Source organism: Schistocerca gregaria, chromosome 6 (genome assembly GCF_023897955.1).
Source record: "Schistocerca gregaria isolate iqSchGreg1 chromosome 6, iqSchGreg1.2, whole genome shotgun sequence".
Lineage (NCBI taxonomy): Eukaryota > Metazoa > Arthropoda > Insecta > Orthoptera > Acrididae > Schistocerca > Schistocerca gregaria.
This window is the reverse complement of record NC_064925.1, coordinates 261,158,853-261,185,113: the sequence shown is the minus strand read 5'-3', so window position 1 is coordinate 261,185,113 and position 26,261 is coordinate 261,158,853. Positions and strand designations below refer to the sequence as shown.

Here is a 26,261-nt window from a genome sequence, read left to right as displayed (position 1 = left end):
TGTGAAAATTTTTGAGTGGGACGGTCTGGTTGTAAGATTATGCTGAACAGGCTCTCACAATGTGCTCAATGGGACAATTAATTGCTTGTCTATAGGCACATCGGACCAGCGGTTTAATTCAGGAGAACCCCCAATGAGATGCTTGTAACATCTGCAGAATGCCTTGATGCATTGCCAGGGCAATAACAATGCAGGAATTCTGATCTTCCATAGCTATCTGTCAGACACTATTGACAACACTGGACATATTTCAAACATCACAATAGGCTCAGGGTACTGAGTCTTACCCCACTGTAAATTGCTCCAGCCATCCCTGCTGGACTGCTGGAACAATCCTGTACATGGACAACAGGTCATTGCACGGCATGAGATAAATATCTATTTCACATTGTGCCTTCACTGTGTACTTGCAATAGTCACAAAGTCTAACATTTTCACTGAGTTTCTGTCTCATAACAATGCGAATGGTCCACCGGCTTCATGAAACTGGCAACACACCCCAAGATTCCGCCACCCATTGAGTTTCATCTTCACTTTATCTAGCACAGCGAAGAGGATAGGTTGGGCACAGCAGAACTTAGGAATCTGGGCCTCAAAGTCTTGGCTCTACCCAGATCCATAAGGAGCCACCATGCTCAGAAATGGCACTACCTGAGAGACCAGTACAACTTTATTGACTATTTCAGATTTAAAAAACAGAGAAAGTATCAAGCTTGAAAATACTTTTGGCCAATTAACAATTCCTGAAAAAAAGTGTAAGCTGGCATTTCACAGCTTTTTGCATTTGGCCATGACTATTATTTGTCCCCACAGGTGAATCCGTTGTCCGCTACACGATACTATATGGTGCTGAGCTACACGATATGACTGACAGTATTGTATAGGGGACGGACATCCCACCAGATATAAGTATCCAAACTGATCAGAGTGGCCAAGACCCCGGTATCTACTGATACTCATGCAATACTTGGCTATACACAAGTCTACCATTATATGGTGAAGCTGTAGGTCTCCTGATGTGTTTGAGGACTAGTTCAAACAAAGGAAAGTTATTCCATGGTACAATTCACCCACGGTTTCAACAACTGCTGTGTGTCCTAGCATAAACCAGGCACAAAAAGTTGCAAAGACTTGGGGCATTATCTCCTCTTGTGTAATGACCTGCTATCTGGGCAGTATTGTGCCTGTGGCACCCGTGAACAAACACTTGTAGCACCAGGGTCAAACACAAAAGTAGGATAACATGGCAGCTCCAAGCATTCACATACGAAAAAGCAATGCGCTTAAGCCGAATAAACAAAAACACACACTGAAGGTTGCAAGCGAGTGACTCCAGACTCGGCACAGCCGAACCAGGAAGGTTATGATTCCAGAGGCACTGTTCCATGTATGCAACACTTGTGCTGCTCATAGCAGTCACAGATAACTCTGACTCTCATCCACAAACAACTCTTGGTCTCACATGCCTGTGTTTGGTGGGGATATCGAAGTTATGAAACAGAAAATTTTATATTTGTATGAAAGATTAAAAAAAATAGAAGTTTTGTTTCTACGAGATACAGTGATAAAAAATACTCAAGGACATTTACATTTTACTGTGTAACTAACGATGGGGCAGAGACAGAAAGTAGTCTTGACTGGATGAGCAAGGAGCAGAAATTTGGTTGTGGTGTTTTCAAGGGATCAAGGGAGGTGATCTCACCTATTAGAAGATGCGTATCAACCACGACATCAAAAAATTTCATGCAACAGATGTGCAGAAGGGAATCTTCTAGTCTAACAAGATACAAACCTGTAGTGTCTCATGGAATTCCATGGCTTTTTCCATTGCATCTATGAGGTTCTCTTCTCGTTTAGCGTACAGAGCTGTAATGTTATCCCAAGCATTGTCTAGGTCCTCAATGTGTTTCTTCACTTCAGGTTTATCAGGTTCGCCACAGAGGCTCATCAGCTCTTGACCAGTTTGACGGCATTGGTCAACTTCTGGTTTTGTCTGTCAAAACACACAGAAAAATGTTTACACAAAAAGAGTAAAAGACATCAAAATGAATTTAGGGGTATAAAACAGTTATGTAGAGAAGACCATATACAAAGTGCCTCAACAAATATTTTCATTTCCAACTTATATTATATCTTTCCCTTTACATTTTATTTTAATACACACTTTCAAAGTTTCTTTTTTATAATGAGCAGAATAAAAGCAAAACCTGATTAAAGCCAAATATATAACACATAGTGAGCAACATTCAATACCATGTACCTGAGTTTATTTCAGGAACCAAATAGAATTCAACTTGCACATGCTACATGTTGTGAAAGACAGAACACACTAAAAGCATTTACGATAGATCAGGAAAATAATCTTACTGCACAGGAATGATTCTGTAGATTATGAAAATATTCATAGCACTAGGTTGAAAGGTCTGTATATTAATTTATCAATTGATTACGGCACAGACAGATGGGCTATTTATAACACTGGCCAAAGGTAGTGAAATAAAAGTACCCTATTACCACTATCCAGAAAGCTATGAAACGAGCATACATTGAGTAAGTACCTGATCAATCTCGTGGCGTATCTCCTGCAGAGCTTCTTGTTGCTGCTGTATAGCGGCTGGCTGCACGGCAGCTGGCTCCTGAGAACTGAGGCTGTCCTGCAGGTCACGCAGTGTAGCCATGACATTGTGCAACTCATCCCAAAACCTTTCGGCCACAGACAGTGTCTCTTCCAGAGAGCGCCCGCGCTCTCCTGTTGCCCGCTGTACTTCATTCCATAAGCTGTTCAGACGTTCTAGCTTGCGTTTGATGTCTGCAATATATGGTTAAATAATGCAACATATGAAAATTAAAAGGAGGAACAGTGCAAATCATATAGCTAGAAATTATACTCTTGTTGTTGTTGTTGTCGTCGTCTTCAGTCCCGAGACTGATTTGATGCAGCTTTCCATGCTACTCTATACAGCGCAAGCTGCTTCATCTCCGAATAACTACTGCAACCTACATCCTTCTGAATCTGCTTAGCGTATTCATCTTCTGGTCTCCCTCTATAATTTTTACTTTCCACGCTTCTCTCCAATACTAAATTGGTGATCCCTTGATGCCTCAAAACGTGTTGTATCAACCAATCCCTCCTCCTAGTCAACTTGTGCCACAAATTCCTTTTCTCCCCAATTCTATTCAGTACCTCCTGACTAATTATGTGATCTACCCATCTAATCTTCAACATTCTTCTAAAGCACCACATTTCAAAAGCTTCTATTCTACACTGTTTACCGTCCATGTTTCACTTCCATATATCGCTACACTCCATACAAATACTTTCATATTAGACTTCCTGGCATTTAAATCTATACTCAATGTTAACAAGTTTCTCTTCTTCAGAAATGCTTTCCCTACCATAGCCAGTATACATTTTATGTCACCTAATTTAATTCAACTACATTCCATTATCATTGTTTTGCTTTTGTTCACGTTCATCTTATATCCTCATTTCAAGACACTGCCCATTCCATTCAGTTGCTCTTCCACGTCCTTTGCTGTCTCTGACAGAATTACTATGTCATCAGAAAACCTCAAAGTTTTTATTTCTTCTCCATGGATTTTAATACCTTCTCCAAATTTTTCTTCTGATTCCTTTACCGCTTGTTCAATATACAGATTGAATAACATTGGGGATAGGCTACAACCCCGTCTCATTCCCTTCTCAACTACTGATTCCCTTTCGTGCCCCTTGACTGTTACAACTGCCACCTAGTTTCTGCACAAATTGTACATAGCCTTTCGCTCCCTGTATTTTACACCTGCTGTATTTAGAATTTGAAAGAGAGTATTCCAATCAACATGGTCAAAAGCTTTTCCTAAGTCTACAAATGCTAGAAACATACGTTTGCCTTTTCTTAACCATTTTCTACGTAAAGTTGTAGTGTCAGTGTTGCCTCACAGGTTCCTACATTTCTATGGAATCCAAACTCATCATCCCCTAGGTCAGCTTCTACAGTTTTTCCATTTGCTTGTAAAGAGTTTGTGTTGCAACTATGACTCATTAAACTGATATTTCGGTAATTTTCACACCTGTCACCACCTGCTTTCTTTAGGACTGGAATTATTATATTCTTCTTGAAGTCTGAAGGTATTTCGCCTGTCTCATACATTTCGTTCACCAGATGGTAGAGTTTTGTCATGACTGGCTCTCCCAAGGCTATCAGTAGTTCTAATGGAATATCGTCTACTTCCGGAGCCTAGTTTTGAATTAGGTCTTTCAGTGCTTTGTCAAATTCTTATTGCATTATCATATCTCTCATTTCATCTTCATCTATGTCCTCTTCCATTTCCTTAATATGGCTGTCAAGTACATTGTCCTTGTATAGGCCCTCTATCAACTTCAACCACCTCTGCTTTCCCTTCTTTCCTTGGGACTGGTTTTCCATCGGAGCTCTTGATATTCATGAAAGTGGTTCTCTTTTCCCCAAACACCTTTTTAATTTTCCTGTAGGCGGTACCTGTCTTACTCCTAGTGATATAGGCTTCTAAATCCTTACATTTGTCCTCTAACCGTCCCTGCTTAGCCATTTTGCACTTCCTGTCAATCTCATTTTTGAGACGTTTGTATTCCTTTTCACCTGCTTCATTTAGTGCATTCTTATATTTTCTCCTTTCAACAATTAAATTCAATATCTCTTCTGTTACCCAAGAATTTCTACTAGCCCTCGTCTTTTTGCCTACTTGATCCTCTGCTGCCTTCTCTATTTCATCTCTCAAAGCTATCCATTCTTCTTCTACTGTATTTCTTCCCCCAGTTCTTGTCAACCATTCCCTAATGCTGTCTCTGAAGCTCTCAACAATCTGTGGTTCTATCAGTTTATCCAAGTTCCATCTCTCCTACCTTCAGTTTTAATCTACAGTTCACAACCAATGAATTGTGGTCAGAGTCCCCATCTGCACCTGGAAACGTCTTACAATTGAAAAACTATTTCCTAAATCTCTGTCATACCATTATATGATGTATCTGGAACCTTCCAGTGACTCCAGGCGTCATCCACCTACACAATCTTCTTTCATGAAACTTATACCATGTGTTAGCTATGATTAAGATATGCTCTGTGCGAAATTCTACCAAGTAGCTTCCTCTTTAATTGCTTGGCCCCAGTCCATGTTCACCTACTACTTTCCCTTCTCTTCCTTTTCCTACAGTCGAATTTCAGTCCTCCATGACTATTAAATTTTCGCCTCCCTTAACTACCTGAATAATTTCTTTTATCGCATCATACATTTCTTCAACTTTCTGATCATCTATGGAGTTAGTTGGCATATAAGCTAGTACTACTGTGGCAGGCGTGGGCTTCGTGTCTACCGTATTTACTCGAATCTAAGCCGCACTTTTTTTCCGTTTTTGTAATCCAAAAAACCGCCTGGGGCCTAGAATTGAGTGCAAAGTAAGTGGAAGGTCTGAAAAATGTTGGTAGGTGCCGCCACAACTAACTTCTGCCGTCGAATATATGTAACGCTACACAGGCATGTTTTGCAAGCACAAAGATAAATACTGGCGCCAAAACCTCTGTGTCAGAAAGGTGGAAGACGAGCTTTTTTTCTCCGCCCCGAGTTTCGACCACTGCATTTTCCTACATTATCCAACGAAGTAAAAGCAAAACCCGTATTGTTCATCTTCGAATGTAGCAGCATTTCAATGTACTACGAAAATCCGACTGGCAAGACTGTTTGGGATGTTTGTCAATATGGCCAACTCTACATTCTGAATTTTTTCCTATCTGTGAGAAGAGTTGATTGCTAATAGGAACTTTTATGAATTGTGAATCACATGCATAAGAATAATATGAATACAAACATTTGGCCATGTGTTCTTTCGTGTTTGCTGCTATCTCATTTAAATCCTGTCTGCCTGATGAACTACGGAACTAGAGCGAGACAATAGCAAATGAGGAAGAATATACATATCATGTCATGTTTATATTCGTATTATTCTTATGCCTAATGGTGATACAGTCAGAAATGAAGCACGGCAATTAACTAGATTTTTTAAATCTAAGATGACTCTAATTTCTGTGCAGAATGTAATGTACTAAAGAGGCGTCTGCAAAGATTTTCAAACAGAGAAAAATTTTCACTAAACTCTCGTTCAGAACATCTTCTATCATACGCAGTCTGTTATTTGGTTTTTGTTGATCATCATCAAAGAAAGCAGCAAAGTAAGTAACAACAAATAGCAGTGTCTTGCCATTGTTATGAGACGATTCCTCTCTCTCTCTCTCTCTCTCTCTCTCTCTCTCTCTCTCTCTCTCTCTCTCTCTCTCTCTCATTTTAATTGTAAGCGGCGATAGCGCGCACAAAAGCAAGCCATGCCGCGAGCAGCAACAGGTCATTATAAGAATGCGACAAATAATGCATGACACAGGTTTTCAGCTTAGAGTGACAAACACCTATAACAAAAAGAACGGCACTTATCAGATCAAAGAAAAATAAGCAATCAATTCAAACCAGACGAAGCACGTGAAAAAAGAAGGGTACCCGTATAAATACGGATGGAGCGACTGACACATAACAATGGGTACCTGGTAAAGCTTAACTCCTAAGCTTATGACTCAAACCAAACTACTATAGCTGTATCATCATTTATTCGACCTAAATTGTGTCTCATATTACAATGGACCAACTTTGTTTCTATTTGGAGGTGCGACCTAAAACTTCTCTCTCCCCTTGAATTTCGAGTCTCAAATTTCAGGTGCGGCTTAGATTAGGGTTTTTTTTTTTCCCTTGACTTCGAGTCTCGTTTTTCACGTGCGGCTTAGATTAGAGTGCAGCTTAGATTCGAGTAAATATAGTATCTTGGCTACAATAATTCTATTTTGTATTTATAACCCTATATTCACCAGACCAGAAGTCATGTTCCTCCTGCCACCGAACTTCACTAATTCCCACTACATCTAACTTAAACATATCCATTTCTCTTTTTAAATTTTCTAACCTACCTGTCCGATAAAGGGATCAGACATTCAATGCTCAAATCTGTAGAATGCCAGTTTTGTTTCTGCTGATAACGATGTCCACCTGAGTAGTCCCCACCAGGAGATCCGAATGGGGACTATTTTACATCTGGAATATTTTAGGCAAGAGGACACCATCATCATTTAACCATACAGTAAATCTGCATGCCCTCAGGAAAAATTACGGCTGTAGTTTCCATTATGTTCTCACAACAATTCATTTACTTAATTTAGTGTGCAACTGATCCTTAGATGCATACTGATATGATCTTATCTTGGTCAATAATGTCTGGTTTAAATGTGACAAGCTTTCATTCCACAAGATTGTATTTTCAGTTTTTATTTTCTTCAGCACCACTAGGTTTGGGCATGAGCAATATTCAAGCACACCTAGAACAGATGTCGATACACGTCGATACACGATCTTCGTCTTGCACATCTGTGCACAGCACTGTCCACTAACTGCACAGTTACGCGTGGCGTATAATTTTTGTATGATAAGACATGGGTTTTGTATCAACATCTGTTCTAGATGCACTTAAAAATGGGCCATGTCCTAAACTAATAGTGGTGAATAAAGTACAAGTTCAAAATCCACCAGGGTATAATAATGCCTTTCCTCAAATTTATCAAGTCTGTGGTACCCAACCAAAAGAAAATGATGTTTTAATTACTTTTACAGCCTATATTGATATAATACTTGATTGAATATACTATAGTATTACAAGCACAGTATTGGTAGTTTAAAACATAGCAAAGTGGAACTGGTCCATTTGTTCTCTTATTACTAACCAAAGTACTGTTTTTCTTTTCTCATATTTACACAGTAGTAAGCTGAAATTCCTAAGCTATTTTATAAGCACTATTTTTCCAACCTTCATTATTTGAAGTATAACTTACAATCAAATGATAGTTATATTAATACTGTCCAGATAAACATTTTCCATTAAGTAATATTGAGCATTTAAGATTAGAAACAGCGCTCACACTCGAAATTTTGATTTGCTAAGAAGAGCCCGTTTCAATACTCCTGTACTACATTTTAAAATTATAATCTTCATCACAACAAAAATTTTCTTCTTTTAAAATTTTGTGGTTTAGGAAATATTATTATAAAAATGTTGTTGTCATAAGAAAAACAAGTTCTAAAAATATATATGACTACTGAGAAATATTTTGTTAGTTAATGAAATGTTTTAGGCACAAAATTTAGTTCTATAAGAAATTTGTGCCCGAAAGAACAGAAGCAACGCAGAATCTGCAGCTGTGATATATATTATGTAAACTGAAGGTAGAGGGAGTATTAACAAAAACTGTACACACCTTTAACAGCAGGATCTGATGTATTTCCTGCCTTGCTGATCACATCATCTGCAGCCCTCTTGACAGCAGCATAAGCTTCTTGACGTTTATCAAGGTCTTCTACAAGTGCTGTGTTCTCTTCCATTTGATCTCGAATGCGTGTCGGATGAGCTGAGACTGGCTCTGCAGCATGCACCTGATCTGCAGTTGAGCCAAGAGCTCTTAACATTCCTTCAAGTTTATCTGAAAACTGGCTGGATTCCTGCAAGTTGAAGAAAAAAAATTATAGGATTGAGCCTGGTAGCAACAACTCTACACACATCATTTACATAATGGAAATACAGGGTGGTCTTGTAGCACAAGTCTAACTGCCGAGTTGGCAAGTTAGGACAATATATTATGAAATTCACAAATATGCAGAATTTATGTCATTATATAATCTTTAAGAAGAAAAATGACTAAATAATCCAATCTTTGCTTTGTGTGTGATTCAATGTAGCACTTAAATGAAGAAATTTAGACATTTTTCTGATAAGGGAATAACTGAGTACTCAAAACCTGCTGAATAAGGTTCAGAAAATGGTAAAGTCCATACTATTTAAGAACTGTCAACAGAAAATAGTACAAAATTAATTATGAGATTTTTCTTCAACACTGAAAGATGCACAGTAATGCCTCAGATGAAATACGCAATTAGGGTTGTTACTGTGCTACAGATACATGCATACCTGCAAAGCTTTCTCAAGAGCCTGTTGCCGCTGTCTCAAGTCAGAACGTAGTCCAGCATAGCGAGAATTGTCACTCTCTACAATCTCTTGAACTTTTGCTGCCTCATCATCACTTACAAGTTTTATGAGAGCTTCTCCCGTCTTGTTGAGCTTTTCCACAAGAGGTTTATGTTCATTTATTGATTGCATCAATAGCTGTAAATAAAAAATTCCGTAAGTCAGTATCACTCTACTCAAATATTATGTAAACTCTTTACTTGCTTGAAAACAACAGAAAACCCACAACAATTCTTAATTTGATTTCAACAGCTCATGGAAAGTGGAATTGAGAATAGAAGTTGTGATGAAGGATGAGAGGGACAGTAGATGTAGATAACAGAGGTGAAAAAAAGGGGGCAAAATGTGAAGAAAGAGAAAGGGGGAGAGGATGAGGAAAGAAAGGAAATTGAGGGGGGAGGAGGGTAGATGAAAGGCGGGGGGGGGGAAGAGTAGGTGAGAGGGAGGGAGGGAGGAAAGAGTAGTGAGATGGAGGGAGGGAGGGCGAGAAGGAGGGAGGGAGGCAAGGAGGGAGGGAGGAAAGAGGAGGTGAGAGGCAAGGAGGGAGGGAGGAAAGAGGAGGTGAGAGGCAAGGAGGGAGGGAGGAAAGAGGAGGTGAGAGGCAAGGAGGGAGGGAGGAAAGAGGAGGTGAGAGGCAAGGAGGGAGAGAGGAAAGAGGAGGTGAGAGGGAAGGAGGGAGGGAGGAAAGAGGAGGTGAGAGGGAAGGAGGGAGGGAGGAAAGAGGAGGTGAGAGGGAAGGAGGGAGGGAGGAAAGAGGAGGTGAGAGGGAAGGAGGGAGGGAGGAAAGAGGAGGTGAGAGGGAAGGAGGGAGGGAGGAAAGAGGAGGTGAGAGGGAAGGAGGGAGGGAGGAAAGAGGAGGTGAGAGGGAAGGAGGGAGGGAGAAAAGAGGAGGTGAGAGGGAAGGAGGGAGGGAGGAAAGAGGAGGTGAGAGGGAAGGAGGGAGGGAGGAAAGAGGAGGTGAGAGGGAAGGAGGGAGGGAGGAAAGAGGAGGTGAGAGGGAAGGAGGGAGGGAGGAAAGAGGAGGTGAGAGGGAAGGAGGGACGAAAGAGTAGGTAAGTTGGGGGTAGGGGATCCAGAATCAGAGCTAGATATGGTGGTGGTGTCAAACTGCAAAGAGAGAGAGAGAGAGAGGGAGAGGGAGAGAGAGAGAGAGAGGGAGAGAGAGAGCGGGAGGGAGGGAGGGGGTAGTTTACAAGGGATAGATACAATGAGAAGTATCTGCAAATACAAATCAATGGAAAGGCAAGATGAATGAAAGCAGATATAAGTAACAGAGTGAAAACAGGTGCTAAAAAATCTCAATTATGTTTTGATGTCAAATGTGCTTTATCAATGTGATAATGGGAGCTTTTGTTATTGGTATATAATATCAATTATTACCATGAAGTTTGTCTTAAATAGAACAGTAGACCACCCTGCAACATGCAGCTGAACTTAACATGCTTGATTTCAATGGCTGCTTCACACGTCGGGCCATCTGGATCCACCACCAGCTTCCCTGAACAGTCAGACGTGAGTTATCCTTACAGGACATTCTACACTCCCAAAATTAACCTGTCCTCCACCCAGCAGTTTCCGCCCCGTCGTATCAGCTCCTCCCTTTCTCACATCCTCCTCCCCCCCATCCCACACCTCCCCCTCATTGTGTGCCACCATCAGCCCAAGCACTCGCCCATCCTTTACTCTTCCCTGCTTCTCCCCTTTTACACTACCTGTTTTTCCTCCACATCCTACGTCCCAACGCTGCACCTGGCAGTCTCGTCAGGCTGCCATCTAGTCCCAGCATGCCCTGCCAGACAACAATCTTCTCTGTCCACACTCTTACCCAGCTATATCTCCCTCTTAACCACCCAATTCTAGATGGCTATTCACATCCAATCCAGCCAGAGCTGCTGGCGGTAGGGGTCATGTATGCATGACGTGTGCTTGGTTGTGTGTGTGTGTGTGTGTGTGTGTGTGTGTGTGTGTGTGTGTGTGTGTGTGTGTTTTCTAAAGAAGGCTTTGGCCTAAAGCTAAGTGTATAAAAGTCTTTTTGTTGTTCCTGTCTGCAACTCAGAGTGTCATTTTTAGAGTGAGTAGCAATTTACCCTTTTCCTAATATTGTTGATATTTCGATGTCAACTTGGAGTTTCCACTATTAGAAACAAAATTAACTGGATAAAAATACTGAAACAACGGGACTGGAACCCACACTACAGCATATTAATCAACTGGCTTAACCACTAAATTATGGCGCCATTCTGAAACTTACTGTTATTTCTAAGTTATTAGTGCATCACAAGAAATTCTGAAATTATTCTGTCAATTACTCTCAAATGAGGGGGCTCCAATATGAAGGGCTGCAGGATGGGATACCCGAGTCCATAACCAACACTACAATGTAAGTGGTTTTAAAACTTCCATCTCACCCTCGTCAGCCTCTCTGTGTTAAGAAATATTGCTACACTATTTTGCTGGTTTTTGTATACTTCACAGGCTACAAGTTATCTATTTAATAATCAATGTATTTCTGGAACCTATTACCTGACTGGAACAGAAACATACTGACCTATTGTAATTCTTCATGCTTTCCCGGCGATCTGTTGACATCCTGGAAATTCGGGAATCCAGCCGGATGTTCGCGTGCTGTTGAAATATCGTGCGAGAACGACGCGAACATCCGTCTGGCTCCCGAATATCCAAGATGTCATACTGACCAATTATTTTTAATTAATAGTTCAAGTCAATCCATAGTGGAAATAATGATATTATGTGTACATTGTGATTCCAAGGCTCCTCTAATATTTTTCATTATACTCGATTCAATCCATTTTTGAACACAGATGCTAAAAAAAAAAAAAAAAAAAAGTAACAGAAAATAGGACAAACGCTGCTAGGACACAAAGAGGGAACAATCACTGTCTTCTGATTGGGGTTGTGTACAGTTCATGTGTCTCTGAAAACCTTTTAGGTTAATGAGATTTAGTTGTCAATCCCTAGTGATAGTTATGCTCCCCAAATACTTAAGAGACACATGTTCGCAACAAGCGCTCACGTTTTGTTTGCACAACCATAAAGACCTGCTCCTGAATCTGTGTCCACTGTAATCTGCAACAGTACTAAAGCATTTTGCAAGAAATATCTAAACACTATTAAACCCTTGCTATGTACATTAGTCATTGCTTTCTGCATACAAAAATCTTATGGCCTGCACCAACAGTCACTGTTTTTTCTATGCTTTATTAGAAGATAATAGGAAACCTGTAGCTGAACACCAACAATATAAATATTTCAAATGTGATAAGAACCTCATTTCTATCTTGCTGCTGTGCAATTAAATCAGGCCGAAGAGTTGGCATCGCGGCAAGAACAGCTAACTGCTGCTCAGTGTCGGTCAGCCAACTAGCCAAGCCATCATGAGTTTCATTGAAGTGTTCAGCCAGAGCCAAGGCCTGCTCCAGCACCCCTAATCGATCTGAACTCAGCCCTGACACAGTGTCCATCATTTCACGTAGATCTTCCATCTTCTCACGAATTGTTGATGTGTCCTCATGCTGTGCCGACTCCCGCAGTACCTGTTACAAACAATGTAGTCTAAGATTTACCAACAATAACAATATCTTCATTACAGAATGTAAAATTCTTATCATTTCTTGCATAAGTATTAAGTTATGGTACCTCCATTTAAATCAATGCTGAAGTAAATGCAATACATCTGCGTATGGTCTCGTATAATCTATCTCAGTTCCCTGAGATGCAAAGGAATGTGTGCCCTTACAGAATGGAATCTTACATTAATACTATTCACACCCACAAACATATCATCTTTACTGTAATGGCCCAAATTATTGCACCAAACATAAACAATTCTGTCCTTATATGTTACTCTAAAGGAGAGTTCAGATGCATTATTTCATGTGCCACAGGGACAAAGGTAAGAGAACACATCATCATCATCATCATCATCATCATCATCATCATCCATTTTTGACCATTCATTCACCACGTTCCATACATCACACCATACAGAGAATCTTCATGAATGTCTTTGCATGAAAAATAAACATGGAATATAGACAATAGTGGAAGTCCTCAAATATCTCCTTACAGAAGGCAGAGTGAGAGAGAAAATCTATTGAAACACATAACTAAATTTCCTTTATTACAGCTCAAGATTTCACTTCCACAATGAATGACTACCTTTCTGCTGCCAAGATAATTTGTAATCAAAGTTTACAGGGTGTGAAGTGAAGAGCAGAGGAAGTAAGTCATAGTTCAAAAACCTGTGAACAGCCTGTTGCAACCCCCTTACATAATGCTAGCCACCAACAGAAATGGTACCTGAACTGTGTTCTTCCTAGTATTGAACTGCACCAACAATTCAGATGTAATTCTCATTTAAATGAAACCAAAGTTAAATAATTGTGTGAGCAAATGTTGGTAGCACCTGTGACTGACTGGGAACTGATACATCACACTTTTTATGTGAAGTTCTTGAAATGCATCATAAATAAAACACAGTGTTCAACATGATATTGTGGGTGCTACTGCACTACAGAGCAGTTTCACTGTCAGGGTTGGAAAAAACACTTTCTTTCCGAAGTCTTCAAATTTCTTTCAGTGCACAGGTAGGGAGCCATGTTGCAAAGGGGTTGTACACTGACAATGTGTGTTCCAAAAACTTGTGACATTAAGGGTTAGACAGCACAAAGCTGAATAAGAATACATATGAATACAATTGTTCAATCAAATCCATTTAAAAATTATTTTAAAATGTAAAACTCCACATTTTTATCAAATGTGTAAAATTACCTTCTTCGCTGTAGAAAGAACATCTCTAACACGGCCCTTCTGGCTGGATATGTCATCGTTCAGAGCTTTATGCTCTTTCAATTGCACGCGGATGACATCAGGTTCTGAACTGGGAGGCTCAGCTTCTCGAATTTGTCCGTCAACCTCACGGAACCAATCAAGAAGTTCATCAATATCACCTATAACCTCAAGTGACCTCTGAAAAAAAGACAGATATTGTTGAGAAATTGTGCTAAAATGTTGATGTTATGTAAGTTGCTGCAAATGAATTAAAAGTCATCAGACAAGACAGTCTTCATTGCAAAACTGTAGTTAAAAGAAAGAGGAGTCATTATAAACTACGAGATGAAACTTTCAGCAATGCAGTGGTCACAGTATTGGTAATCATATTTTGGACTTACAAATTCTGACAGTCCTCTGTCAAAAGCACTACAGATGGGTGAAGAACATAAAATGACTGGGTCGCAAGGAAAGCAAGAGATATATTTCTTTTGGGAAGTCTTGTCCTCTCAGAAAATGAAAGTCAAGTATTGTATTTTTTTCAGAATTGCACATCTTTAAACATTTGGTGTACAAGATGCTTTGTTGTCTACATTACTTTGAAGTATATGCACTTTGCAACAGTTTATCTACATAAACTTCTGCGATTTGCAACTTATCACTCAGTGTGTGGCACACATCTCACAGTGTGTCAGAATCATTAACCCCCCTCCTAATCCACTGAAATTAAAATCTCAAATTTTACTGCTGAGGCAATTATATAAGATCTATGTTGGAAGAAGGAATATGTTTCTTGACTTGTACTGGGACACTGGAAGATATCTTTACATCCTATTATAAAATATTTTAAAATATCTTTATCTTAGGAAAGAAAATTTACCTGTTTTGATAACTGAATACGTTCACCCTTACGCTGTATTTGCTCTGCTATAGCATCAAATCTACGGTTGTCACGTGTCACCAAGCCTTCAATGGTGGAAGCACCTTCTCCGGGTGATATCTGATACAACTGTGGACCTACTAAGTTGATCATTTCCAAAACTGGGCGGAACTCTGAAACATAATAATACAAAACATTGCTTAAAATCAGTTAAAAATGGAGACAATGTTTTAGTATTATGAAAGTTATAGATGCTTCTCCACTCACCAAACAGCAAAGATGCTGAGTTGTAGATAGGCACAACAAAAAGGCTGTCACAAAGTGAGCTTTTGGTCAAAAAGGCTTTTGTCAAAAACACACACACACACACACACACACACGACCACAGTCTCTGGCTGCTGAGGCCTCTTGTCTACTTCCAACGAAGGCCTTGTTGGCCAAAAGCTCACTTTCTGACAGTCTTTTTGTTGTGCCTATCTGTGACTCAGCATCTCTGGTATTTGTGAGTAGCAACTACCCTTTTCATAATATTGTTACATTTCATCCTGGAATTTCCATTTCTTGAGACTACGTTTTACTTTGATATGCACATCACATTCAACTATATTTTCTGGAAACAATATCTGAGAACCAAAAGCCTGAAAGCAAACTGTCATCTTGTACTGAGAGTAGGATGGAGAATAGGTGTGCAGAACTTTTACTGGACCCCTATTTCTTGTGACAGAGAAGAAAAATTATATCTTTATCATCATCTTGTACAGGTTTTTAAGTAGTTTTTCTTAATCCTTACAGACTTCCTTAAAATTTTATTTTATTCATAAAAGTGATTCATAATAACAAAAAATTAACTATCGAATTAGCATTTGCTATCAATTATAAGCAACAAACTTAACAAACCCCTGTGTATTTTTATGTTTTGCTGTAGAGATGTTCATGCACAAATTATTATTTATTTTCCATTCTTTCCATTACTATACAATGAAAGGAAGACAATAATCACTTAAAATAAACATTCCACAATATCCGTAATGTTAAGGCTGGGTATTTTTATTGCACTGTAATATTAGAATTCTTCTGTTAGGCTGCAATTTTCAGTCCAGTTGAGCCACTAACAATGCATAGGTTTTATCATCATCATCATCATCATTTAAATTATCTCCAAACACAATCTTCCTGCAGCTATTCACATTAGTATCCAGTCATATTAGAAGGGGCCTAAGACTTTGGCCAATGTGTGAAAAGATAGTATAACATAACCACAAATCAATAAAGTTAAGAAGTGACTTCGGTCATACAACTCTTGACAGAAGTGTTATTGTGGTGTATAGTGTTCTTCATTGTTACCTCCCTTTCATTCTATAAAGACTTCTGTTTTAAAGCAGTCTCAAACAACACACACACTTTCACATAACAGGCACTCGATGTGTAAAGTAAAATCAGCCAGTTGTCATAATCGTCCCACTCACATAACTACAATGTCCAGTCATATTAATGGCACCACCTTTCAAAGGCTTGAACATCCACCTTCTGCAGTGTAGACTGCTGGGAAACGTGCTGGGAGAGTATCAGTAATGATACTGAAGGTACTAACAGAGATGGGGTGCCATGTCAACTCCAGAGCCATGGTCAGCTGTGCTGGGCATATAAGTTGTGGACCTGTTGTGTGAATAGTTCAACTGAGGTAGTTCCACAGATTTCAGATTGGGTTTTAATCTGATGTGTTTGGTGGCCAGGGGACTATGGTAAATTTATCCTGGTGCTCTTCAAACGGTGCGTGTACACTGCAAGCTGTGTGATATGCTGCACTGTCCCGCTAGTAGATACCTACTACATGTACAGATAGACACAGTCCCCAACATAGCTGTGTGCTTGTGTTGATCCATTGTGCCTTCCAGAATGATGTGATCATCCAGGCAATTCCACGAAAACATTCCTCACACCATAATGCATGCAGTATGTTTGCTTTCAGACATTTCACACCATAAATGCCAATGGTCATCTGTCTGATGGAGCATAAAACATGATTCACGTGAAGATGGCCACCTGTTGCCACTCAGTGAGCATCTAGCTATGGTATCAGTGTGCAAATTCCAGCTTTTGTCACTGATGAACAGCAATCAGCATGGGTGCATGAACAAGGCACCTACTGCAATGGCCCATACGCAGCAATGTTCACTGAAGAGTTGTTGAGGAGAGAAGAGTTGTCAGCCACTTTGTTCATCTGGGTGGGCAGTTGCCTGTCTAATCGCCCATATACAGCTCTGCAATCATTGTTCACCCCTGCCATCTATGGCCAATGTTGCACTACAATTGCCTTGGAGCCGGTTTTGCACAGCGTCATTTTGCCATGCACAGTATACTTCAACCACGGCAGTGCACAAATAGTTTACAAACTACATCATTTCATAAATGCTTCCCGTCTTGGCCCAAGAGTGAATGATCATGCCCCTTTGAACATCAGATAAATCACTCCATTTCTGATTACAACTATGGCTGCACTGATTTCCTTGTCCCCTTTCCACCCCACAAGCTCACTACTGCCAGTGTTGCCACCCGTCATCTCTCAATGGTTATTGTACATTGATGTCAAACATATATGGTGGCCACAACAATGTAACTGGATCATGTACTCCAATTATTTTAGCCTTATTTCCACTTCTTTATTTCATTTTGGTCATCTAAGACCACATTAATTTGGATCAGCTTTGTTTTTTCTGGCCTTTATCTTTATCCATTATTTTTCATTCTCATATTCTATAAACTCCTTTGCTCTTCTGTCCATGGTGTTTTTCTCCTGGGTCTAATACTGCCCTGTATAAACATATGACAGCTTGAACTTACACGTGAAAAGTCATGTTGCTGTAAATCTTTGTTTTATGTACTTCCATTTCTTCCAGATCCTTTAATCCCTCCCCTCTTGGAGCCAATATAATATGCTTCTCCTGTTCACAAGAAACTGCATTTTCTGATGTGTTGCCTCCCCTTACAGTTTCTAGGAATGTGTCTGAACAATATAGTGATAGTGCCCAAGATCCTCTCATTCACAGTCCTTTGTAGACTTTTCTTCTATACCAACTGTTTCCTTCTCTTCGAGTTCCCGATATTCTCATGAGAATCTTTCATTTAAAAGGTCTAGCCTCCTAAGTAACCCAATTCCTATGCAGTTCAGACTTTCTGTTGCATAAAAGACTTCATGGGAAATCACTGTCTGGTGGTAACTTAATTTTTGCATTGACTGAAATACTCTCGTACAATAATCACACAGCTCCACCTGATGAAATTCTGTACTTGTTTATATACCACGCTATGATCAAAGTTCTCAGCATGGTAGTAAACAACTATGCTTTTTTTTTAAACATCAGAGATGCTTTTTTTTTCCATAGTCCTATTTCATATCAATGCACTTATTCACTGTTGTTCCAAAGAACATATTTCATATATCAAGTGTGATTCTGGAATGTGTGTGAAGTAACTATTTTTCCCTTAATAGCAACAAAAAGTTGTTGAGGCTTATTTATTTCTGATAATTGGAAGTGAAAGTAATGCCTTTTTATGAAATCGAGATTTCTTCTTGGATACTTATTTCTCCAATTTCTGCATAATACTTGCATAGTACTTGTTAGTTATAATTTTATCACTCGTAAAATAATATCAAAAATCAATTTTTAAGCCAAGAAAACATTGGTCATAACATTTGTTATAGATGCAGCCCACTTAATAGTGTTTGATGCAGTGCCATTTTCTGCATCCAATGCTTTGATATTAACCATAATTGATGCATAAAATCAATTGTATTTGTTTTGAGGAGGTAAAAAGATTCGCTTTCACATTACTTTCAGCTAACGTTTAATAAATGCAGCACCCATCATGCACAAAGTTTTCTCATAGTTAATTCTTCATATAAGGAGTTCACACCCTTTCTTCTGGATTCCTACTGTGTCAGCTATCCTAGACCTTAATTATCAACCATATCAACACCATATTGGGCATATTCTGTGTATTCTCATCTGTAGTTGTAGTATTAAAAACCCTATTAATGGGTCACCTTCAGGGTAAATACATCCAAATTTAGTAATCTATTCCTTAGCTCTAAATAACAAATGAGTTTTGCTTTATAGAATTTTAAATGCTTTATAGATGGATCTCTGGTCCTTCTGAGCACAAAAAATAAGGAATTTTATGATGGCAGAGTATTCCAGCTTATCAATTAGAATGAAAAACCTGCAACATTACTGCCTCAAAGAACTCCATATGTTGAGGTGACAAAAGTCAGGGGATACCTCCAAATATCATGTCAGACCACGTTTTGCCCAGTATAGGGCAACAACACGATGTGGCATGGACCCAACAAGTTGCTGGAAGTCTCCTGCAGAAATATTGAGCCATGATGTCTCTACAGCTCTCCATAATGGGAAAGGGTTGCCAGTGCAGGATTTTGTGCATGAATAGACCTCTTGATTATGTCCCACAAATGTTCAATGGGATTCATGTCAGGTGATCTGGGTGGTCCAATCATTCGCTTGAATTGCCCAAAATTTTCTTCAAACCAATCCCAAACAATTGTGGACTGCTGACACGGCACACTGACATTGCAAAAAATTCTATCGTCGTTTGGGAACAAGAAGTCCACGAATTACTGCAAATGCTCTCCAAGTAGCCAAAAACAATCATTTCCAGTCAATGATTAGTTCAGTTGGACCAGAGAACCCCTCCATTCCATGTAAACAAAGCCCACACCATCATGGAATCGGCACCAGTTTCCTCGGTGCCTTGTTCGCAACTTGGGTCCATGACTTTGTGGGGTCGGTGCAACACTCTAATCCTGCCATCAGCTCTTAACAATCAAAATCGGGAGTCATCTTACCAAGCCATGGTTTTCCAGTTGTCTTGGATCCAACTGATGTGATCGCAAGCCCACAAGAGGTGCTGAAAGCAATGCTGTTAGCAAAGGCACTCACATCGGTCATCTTCTGCTATAACCCATTAAACACCAAATTTCGCTGTACTGTCCTAACGGATACGTTTGTCCTACAACCACATATATTTCTGTGGTTATTTCGCACAAGTTTAGTACCAAAAACTCTATGCATATGCCACTGCTCTCTCTCATTAAGTGAAGGCCAATGGCCACTCTATTGTCCATAGTGAGAGGCAATGCCTGAAATCTGGTATTCTTGGCACACTCCTGACACTGTCGATTTCAGAATATTGAATTCCCTAGAAATTTCGGAAATGGAATGTCCCAAACATCTAGTTCCAATTACCATTCTGCACTCAAAGTCTTAATTTCTGCCATGCGGCCATATGTAAGTACAAATGACAGGTCTACCAATGCACTGCCCTTTAATACCTTATGTACACAATACTACTGCCATCTGTATAACTGCATATCACTACCCCATGACTTTTGCCACCTCAGTTTAAAATAAATAGTCTGCACACATAGTTGATAGTTATGCTTACATTATAGAATGTGTACCAGCATAACTAAAACAAAAATTGATTGATAGCAACATCAGCTATGCACCAAAGTGAGACTACCTCACCATCTTACTACTTACCGCACTCTTCTTTTCCTACAACACAATATTTTTCATGTTTCTTTAATTCTAATCAGCCTTTGTGCCACAAACTTGCAATGAGATCCTGTTACTTTTTCTATGTCATTCAGCTATATTTTAGAAATATCCAAATCATTTGACAAGGTGTTCAGTTACCTTATTAGACAGACAATCTAATAAATGATACACTTTTTATAGCTTTTTCTAAAAGATATTTTAGTGCTATTCATATTTCATTGCCACTGGCTTGCATGTATTACAACTGGCCCCAGAATAAATAAGAGGAGACGCAAGGCTTACCTTGTATGTCAAGCTCTAGCCGCTGTATGTCTTCTTCGCGAGGTTCAGCTGCCTGCAGCTGAGCTTCAGCTCCCATCATCCAGTCAACCAGACGGTTGTGGCAATTGTGAAACTGTTGCACAAGTGGCAATGCTTCCTGAAACATGATTAACATTTGCACTTCTCAGCGAAATTAAAAAAAATAATGGGTTATACATGTACAGCAGAATTTGAGGAACAAGGAAATCAATTAAGCACAGTATCTAAGTTATTTACACATGTTTCAAGAATTGTCTGTGTATAGTAAACACACACCTGTGCATGTTTCAACATGTCTGCACCACGGCTGGTAAGATCATTAAATCTCCGCTGTAGTGAGTCCAGTTTATCTTTTAACGCCAGAGCCTCATCACTTGAAATATGTTTCATGAGTTCCAAGCCAGTATCCACAGTACCATCCACTTGATTCTGATGATTTGCCACTTCTTCAGTTAGGTCCTATAAAAACAAAAATACACATGAAAATGTAGTATCATTCCCACATCAATTTTAGATCCTTGAGCAACAGTACCTTGATGTTTAAATGCATTACATAACTGCAATGTAAATTCACTTGTCATGCATGAATGAGGAAAAATATTTTAAAAAATTTGAAATTTTTTTTTAGGTTCTTTTAAAAATAGTTCGTCACAGTTTATATAATGGTAATTTAACTTTCAGATTGGGAACAATTTTAAAAAAATGAAGATAGGTAATTCCTCACTTGCAGATAATACTGAGTAGCTCGTATAAAAATTTCCATTTTTGGTATTATTTTTCCAATTTTGGCGTTGTGTTTTTTTTCCTCCTCCAGAGCTTTTTTTGCCAGTTTCAGTGCTTATTTTGGCGTCACAAAATTATGAAGGAAATGAACTGGCATTTTAAAGTTATACACCTTCCTCAGCATTGTGAAAATAAGAAGCCAAAACAAAATTTCAAAATTCAATAAGTGTCTATTATGAATATTAGTAAATTGCCATCCTCAGATTTATACCACTGTTTATGAATGAAAATAACAAATTCCATGATATTGCAGAGAAATTACCTTCATGATATTTCAAAAAAATTGCCAAAGTTGTCTTATTTCGCTAAAAATCACATTTTTGCAATATTTTTTGTTATTTTATTTAGTTTAAACAGAAGTGCACTCTAATAAGTCGAACACTACGACTGCTGCCCACCACAATGTTGGATGCCGCCTGGTGGCATTGTGGGGACATGATACAGTACTAAAAGTATGTAAGCACAGCAGACATGGATGGGGGATCACTCTAGTGAAGATATGAGCTGCAAATGGGGTAATCCATTGAGATAAGTGACTTTGACAAAGAGCAGTTTATTATTATGCAGAGCCTGTGAACAATTATCTCGAAAACAGCAAAGCTAGTCAAATATTCACGTGCTACTGTCGTGAGCGTATACGGAGAGAGGTAGAATGACAGTAAACTCCCATTAGGTGCTAAATGGTTGGACATGCACAACTCTTCACAGAATGTGGGGTTTGGATGCTTGACGCCCTCTAAAGTAGGATAGATGGTGATCTGTGGCATCACTGTTGAAAGAGCACAATGCTGGTATATGCTCAACTGTTTCGGAGCACACCATTCATCATACATTGTTGAACATTGAGATCAGCAGCAGAAAATATCTATAATTCAATAAAGAACATGCTAAACACAAGGAATTTGCTTGTTAGGCACAATACTTACGGCAAGATCTTCCATCTGTGCAAGTAGTTTCTCAGTGTGCACAGCAAGAATGCGGAACTTTGAAAGACGTTGATCTGCTCCATCCATCCAAGCCTGTAGATCCTGATAACCAAGTACAAGATGCCTTAGGCCAGTGCGAGACTGAGACAGCAGTGCACCAACTGCTTCAGAAGCATCAACAAGAGCAGTGTACCGATCAGCTGCTGCCTGCAACCGGTCAGCAAGGCCAGCTGCTTCATCCTCCCCGACCAAGCCCATTAGTTCCCCAGCCACATCTGTCAACTCTGACAAATCAGTCTTGTGCCGAAGGATTTCAGTGTGAAGAGCCTGCAATTAAATAAAGCAGAATAAGAAATCGCTACATCCACAGCCATTAAGAAACAGAAACACATTATTTTGTAGTTCCCTGCAGCTGATTCATAAGGCAATTTAAGTTTGTCACTGCATTTTCACAATGGCACAATCTCACAGACATGAACAATGGTTTGGACATGAAAAATCTCTCGTTTTTTTTAATTTTTAAACATATGTTGCAAAAATTACAGCTAAAATTCAAACTAGAAACTGAGAAAGGCACAAAAAGAAAATAGAGAAATCTCAAATACTCTACAGCAGGGGTTCACAGACTGTGTCCCACATGTCGCAGCACATTATTTTTACACTTGCACAAGAAAGCAGTCATTGCAACAAAAGTGGCACGCTAGTCCATAAGTATGGACACTAGAGGGCATTCCATCAGCCTACTTGTTAGTGAATTCAACTTTTTATCGCAATTTCCTTGGGTATTTCTGTGAATGTGTAGGCGTTTCCTTCATGACTATCAGTAAATAATATAACAAAATCAATTTTTTCTCCCATTCCAAATTAAATTATGTAAATAATGTTCCAATAAAAATACGTAGTAGTAACTACATTTGTTACAGAAAATGAATATTTGTGTTTGTGTGTGTGTGTGTGTGTGTGTGTGTGGAGGGGGGGGGGGGGGTGAGAGGGGCACGTGACACGTTTTACAGGATTTAAACATGTGTATACTCACATCATGTTCCTTTATTCTCTGCTGAATTTTCTCCTCATCAGTAGGCACAAGTTCCATATCTTTTACCTTCTTTTCTGTTTTGTCCAACCATTCCACAATAGGAACCAGCCTATCCTGTAAAATAGTATGTATTACATCTTAATGTCGGCCTTAAAATAAATGTATGTTCGTCATGTGACACACTAACTCACAAAACAGGCAGAATACAATCTTTATTTTTAGGCTATATTATACAAGCTTTAAAATATTTCCACTAGTTCCTTGAGTCACTATAACAGGGTTCCATTATCAGTTTGAAATTATTACAGGTGGGATGTTCACACTCCCCAGGTTAGAAGATCTGCAATATAAGGAAAAGGGTAGATTGCTTCTCACCCTACAGATGATACGTTGAGTTGTAGACAGCACAACGAAAAGACTGTTCCACACTTAGCTTTTGGCCAAAGCCTTCTTCAGAGAAGAAAACACACAACAAGCACATTTCACACACACATGACCACCATCTCTGGTACCTCTGGCCGAAATCCCAAATAATTCCACTAGTCCGGTCCGAGGTGCCGGAGATGATGGTCGTGTGTGTGTGTGTGTGTGTGTGTGTGTGTGTGTGTGTGTGTGTGCGCGTGTGTGTTTTATTTTCTGGAGAAAGCTTTGAAAGCTAAATGTGTATCAGTCTTTTCATTGTGCTTGTCTGCAACCTAATGTGTCATCTTTAGGGTAAATTACAACCTATCCATCTCCTTATATTATTTCCTTTAGCTCTGTTTGATAAAAATACCAGGAAAACTAGCAATACTCAAGAGCGAATCACCTATTGGATATTACTCTAGTTTCCCTATATTAAGTACTGCATGGGAGATTTCACATGAAAACTTGCTTGTTGCATTCATTTACTCTCATTAAAGATAATTATCTCTTAATGATACTTCAATTCCATTCTTAAATCTATTTTATTTCAAATTCCTCTTCCTCTACTGTTTTTAGTGCATTTTCCCATGAAAACTGGTCCCACGCACAACTTGCTGGAATCAAAATTCAAATGTATTTAATCTGATGTTTTAACAGCAACTAGCACATTTGTTACACACTCTGATTAGAACACAATGCCACACTGATGCTTAGGTCTTCTGCACGAAATGATTTTAAAAAATGCTTCTCATATGATAGGAAAAATTACACAGTAGCCACGATTCACAGTTGAAGTTACAAACTAACCTGGAAATCCTTTGCAACAGCCATAGCTTGTTCGAGGGCATTCATACGCTGCGTTGCATTTTCTGTCAGATTATCAAAACGCTGCATGAGCTCATGTAGCTGCCTCTCTATTGCTTTCCGTTCTGCTGGGTCTGCACCTGCCGCAACTTCATTGCCCATTGCAAACAGAGAAGACATGGAGTTTTGCCGGTCCAACAACATTTTCTTGAGGAACTGTAACAGTAAAAATAAATTCCATATTGAAATTGTACCTGCATTTGTCTCCACTTAAACAACATATATGGATGACTAAATTTATGTATGCAAGAACTGAAGAACAAATAGAAATTCATTGTGCATATATAATTTTGAATTCAAGACCTCATCAATAATACACTGATCACGTAACAATCTTATTTAGTTAAAATATCTTCAGAGTTTCATAGGTCTCTGAAAAACCTTAGATTTCAATCATTGGATCTGTTAGTAAGTTTCACTACTGAGTCTTTATTTACAAAGGTGTCCTCACAGGACTCTTTGGAGATCATTAGCAACATGTTTGAGTTCCACACACTTCTTATTTCATGACCAATATTTTGAACAAATGGGTGATGTCGCCATGGGAAGCCCTCTGTCTCCTGTGGTGGCCAACTATTTTGTGGAGGACTTTGAAGAAAAAGCACTACAGTGTTTTCTGCGATATGTGGATGACACATTTGTGGTGTGGCCACATGGACTTTATACTCTACGTACACTTCTTCAGCATCTGAATTTGCTCCATCTGAATATAAACTTCACAATGGAAGTGGAAAAAGATGGTACTTTACCTCTTCTTGATGTTTTGGTGTTTTCAACTATCTGCAAAACTGAGAGACCTGTTGGGGTTCAGTTAAGCACGACCTTGGCCTGAAGAAATGTGGTGTGTACAGGATTCCTTGTCAATGTGGGGCAGTGTATATAGGCCAGACATGCCACACAGTACAAGAACACTGCTATGAACATCAGCGTCATACACACCTTGGTCAGTCGGAAATCGCGGAACACTGTCTGAACACAGGACATCACATGATTTATGAAAAGATAGATGTTTTATCCCCGGCATAATCTTTCTGGCATTGCATCATTAAGGAAGCAATACATATCCACACAGCCGATAATCTCATCAACAAGGATGTAGGATTCCAACTGAGCACAGCCTGGAACCCTGCATTGGCTGCTATTAAATCACGATGCGAAAATCAAGATCTTTGCTAAGAGACCTGTCATAACATTGGTCTATTACGGCCATTGAAGAGTAACGTCTGGCCACACTGTTGGCAAATGCGGCGTACGCGCAGGAGAGCCGCTCTGCAATTTTCAGCAGAGGGAGTTTGAATAAGGCACCATCTATCTGCAGATCATTGCACATACGATTTCCGCTCCTGCGCACTCTTTGCACGCGTTATCTAGAAATAGGGCATCGATGTGCGGCTACCGTCAGTTGTACCTAGCCAGCCAGCAAGGTTGAACCACCTGAAGATGTTGGACAGTTGCTCTGAGGAAATGTTGTGGAATTTGCGCAATGTGATCCGGGGGCAAACCTGTGAAAACTATTTACAACACATCTGCCGGGAAAGCTTGAAGAGTCACAAGATTCATATTGTTTTTTTTTTTTTTGTGGTTTAATAAATTATAATTCCCCTCAATTTCT

The 26,261-nt window shown here is 39.3% G+C and overlaps 1 protein-coding gene across 50 annotated transcripts in view; it reads right to left on the bottom strand.

Moving 5' to 3' along the window:
• Positions 1 to 26,261, bottom strand: part of LOC126279005 (microtubule-actin cross-linking factor 1) — a 485,047-nt gene that overhangs the window by 114,304 nt on the left and 344,482 nt on the right. For all 50 annotated transcript variants that reach the window (XM_049979354.1, XM_049979337.1, XM_049979346.1 and 47 more), the window contains 12 exons: positions 24,593 to 24,805; positions 23,381 to 23,494; positions 22,345 to 22,671; positions 20,912 to 21,094; positions 20,618 to 20,753; positions 14,757 to 14,929; positions 13,877 to 14,074; positions 12,373 to 12,639; positions 9,029 to 9,223; positions 8,322 to 8,562; positions 2,559 to 2,809; positions 1,793 to 1,993 (listed from right to left, as the gene is read on the bottom strand). In XM_049979354.1, the coding sequence (XP_049835311.1) occupies positions 1,793 to 1,993; positions 2,559 to 2,809; positions 8,322 to 8,562; positions 9,029 to 9,223; positions 12,373 to 12,639; positions 13,877 to 14,074; positions 14,757 to 14,929; positions 20,618 to 20,753; positions 20,912 to 21,094; positions 22,345 to 22,671; positions 23,381 to 23,494; positions 24,593 to 24,805 (2,499 nt within the window). The remainder of the gene's footprint in view (positions 1 to 1,792; positions 1,994 to 2,558; positions 2,810 to 8,321; positions 8,563 to 9,028; positions 9,224 to 12,372; positions 12,640 to 13,876; positions 14,075 to 14,756; positions 14,930 to 20,617; positions 20,754 to 20,911; positions 21,095 to 22,344; positions 22,672 to 23,380; positions 23,495 to 24,592; positions 24,806 to 26,261) is intronic.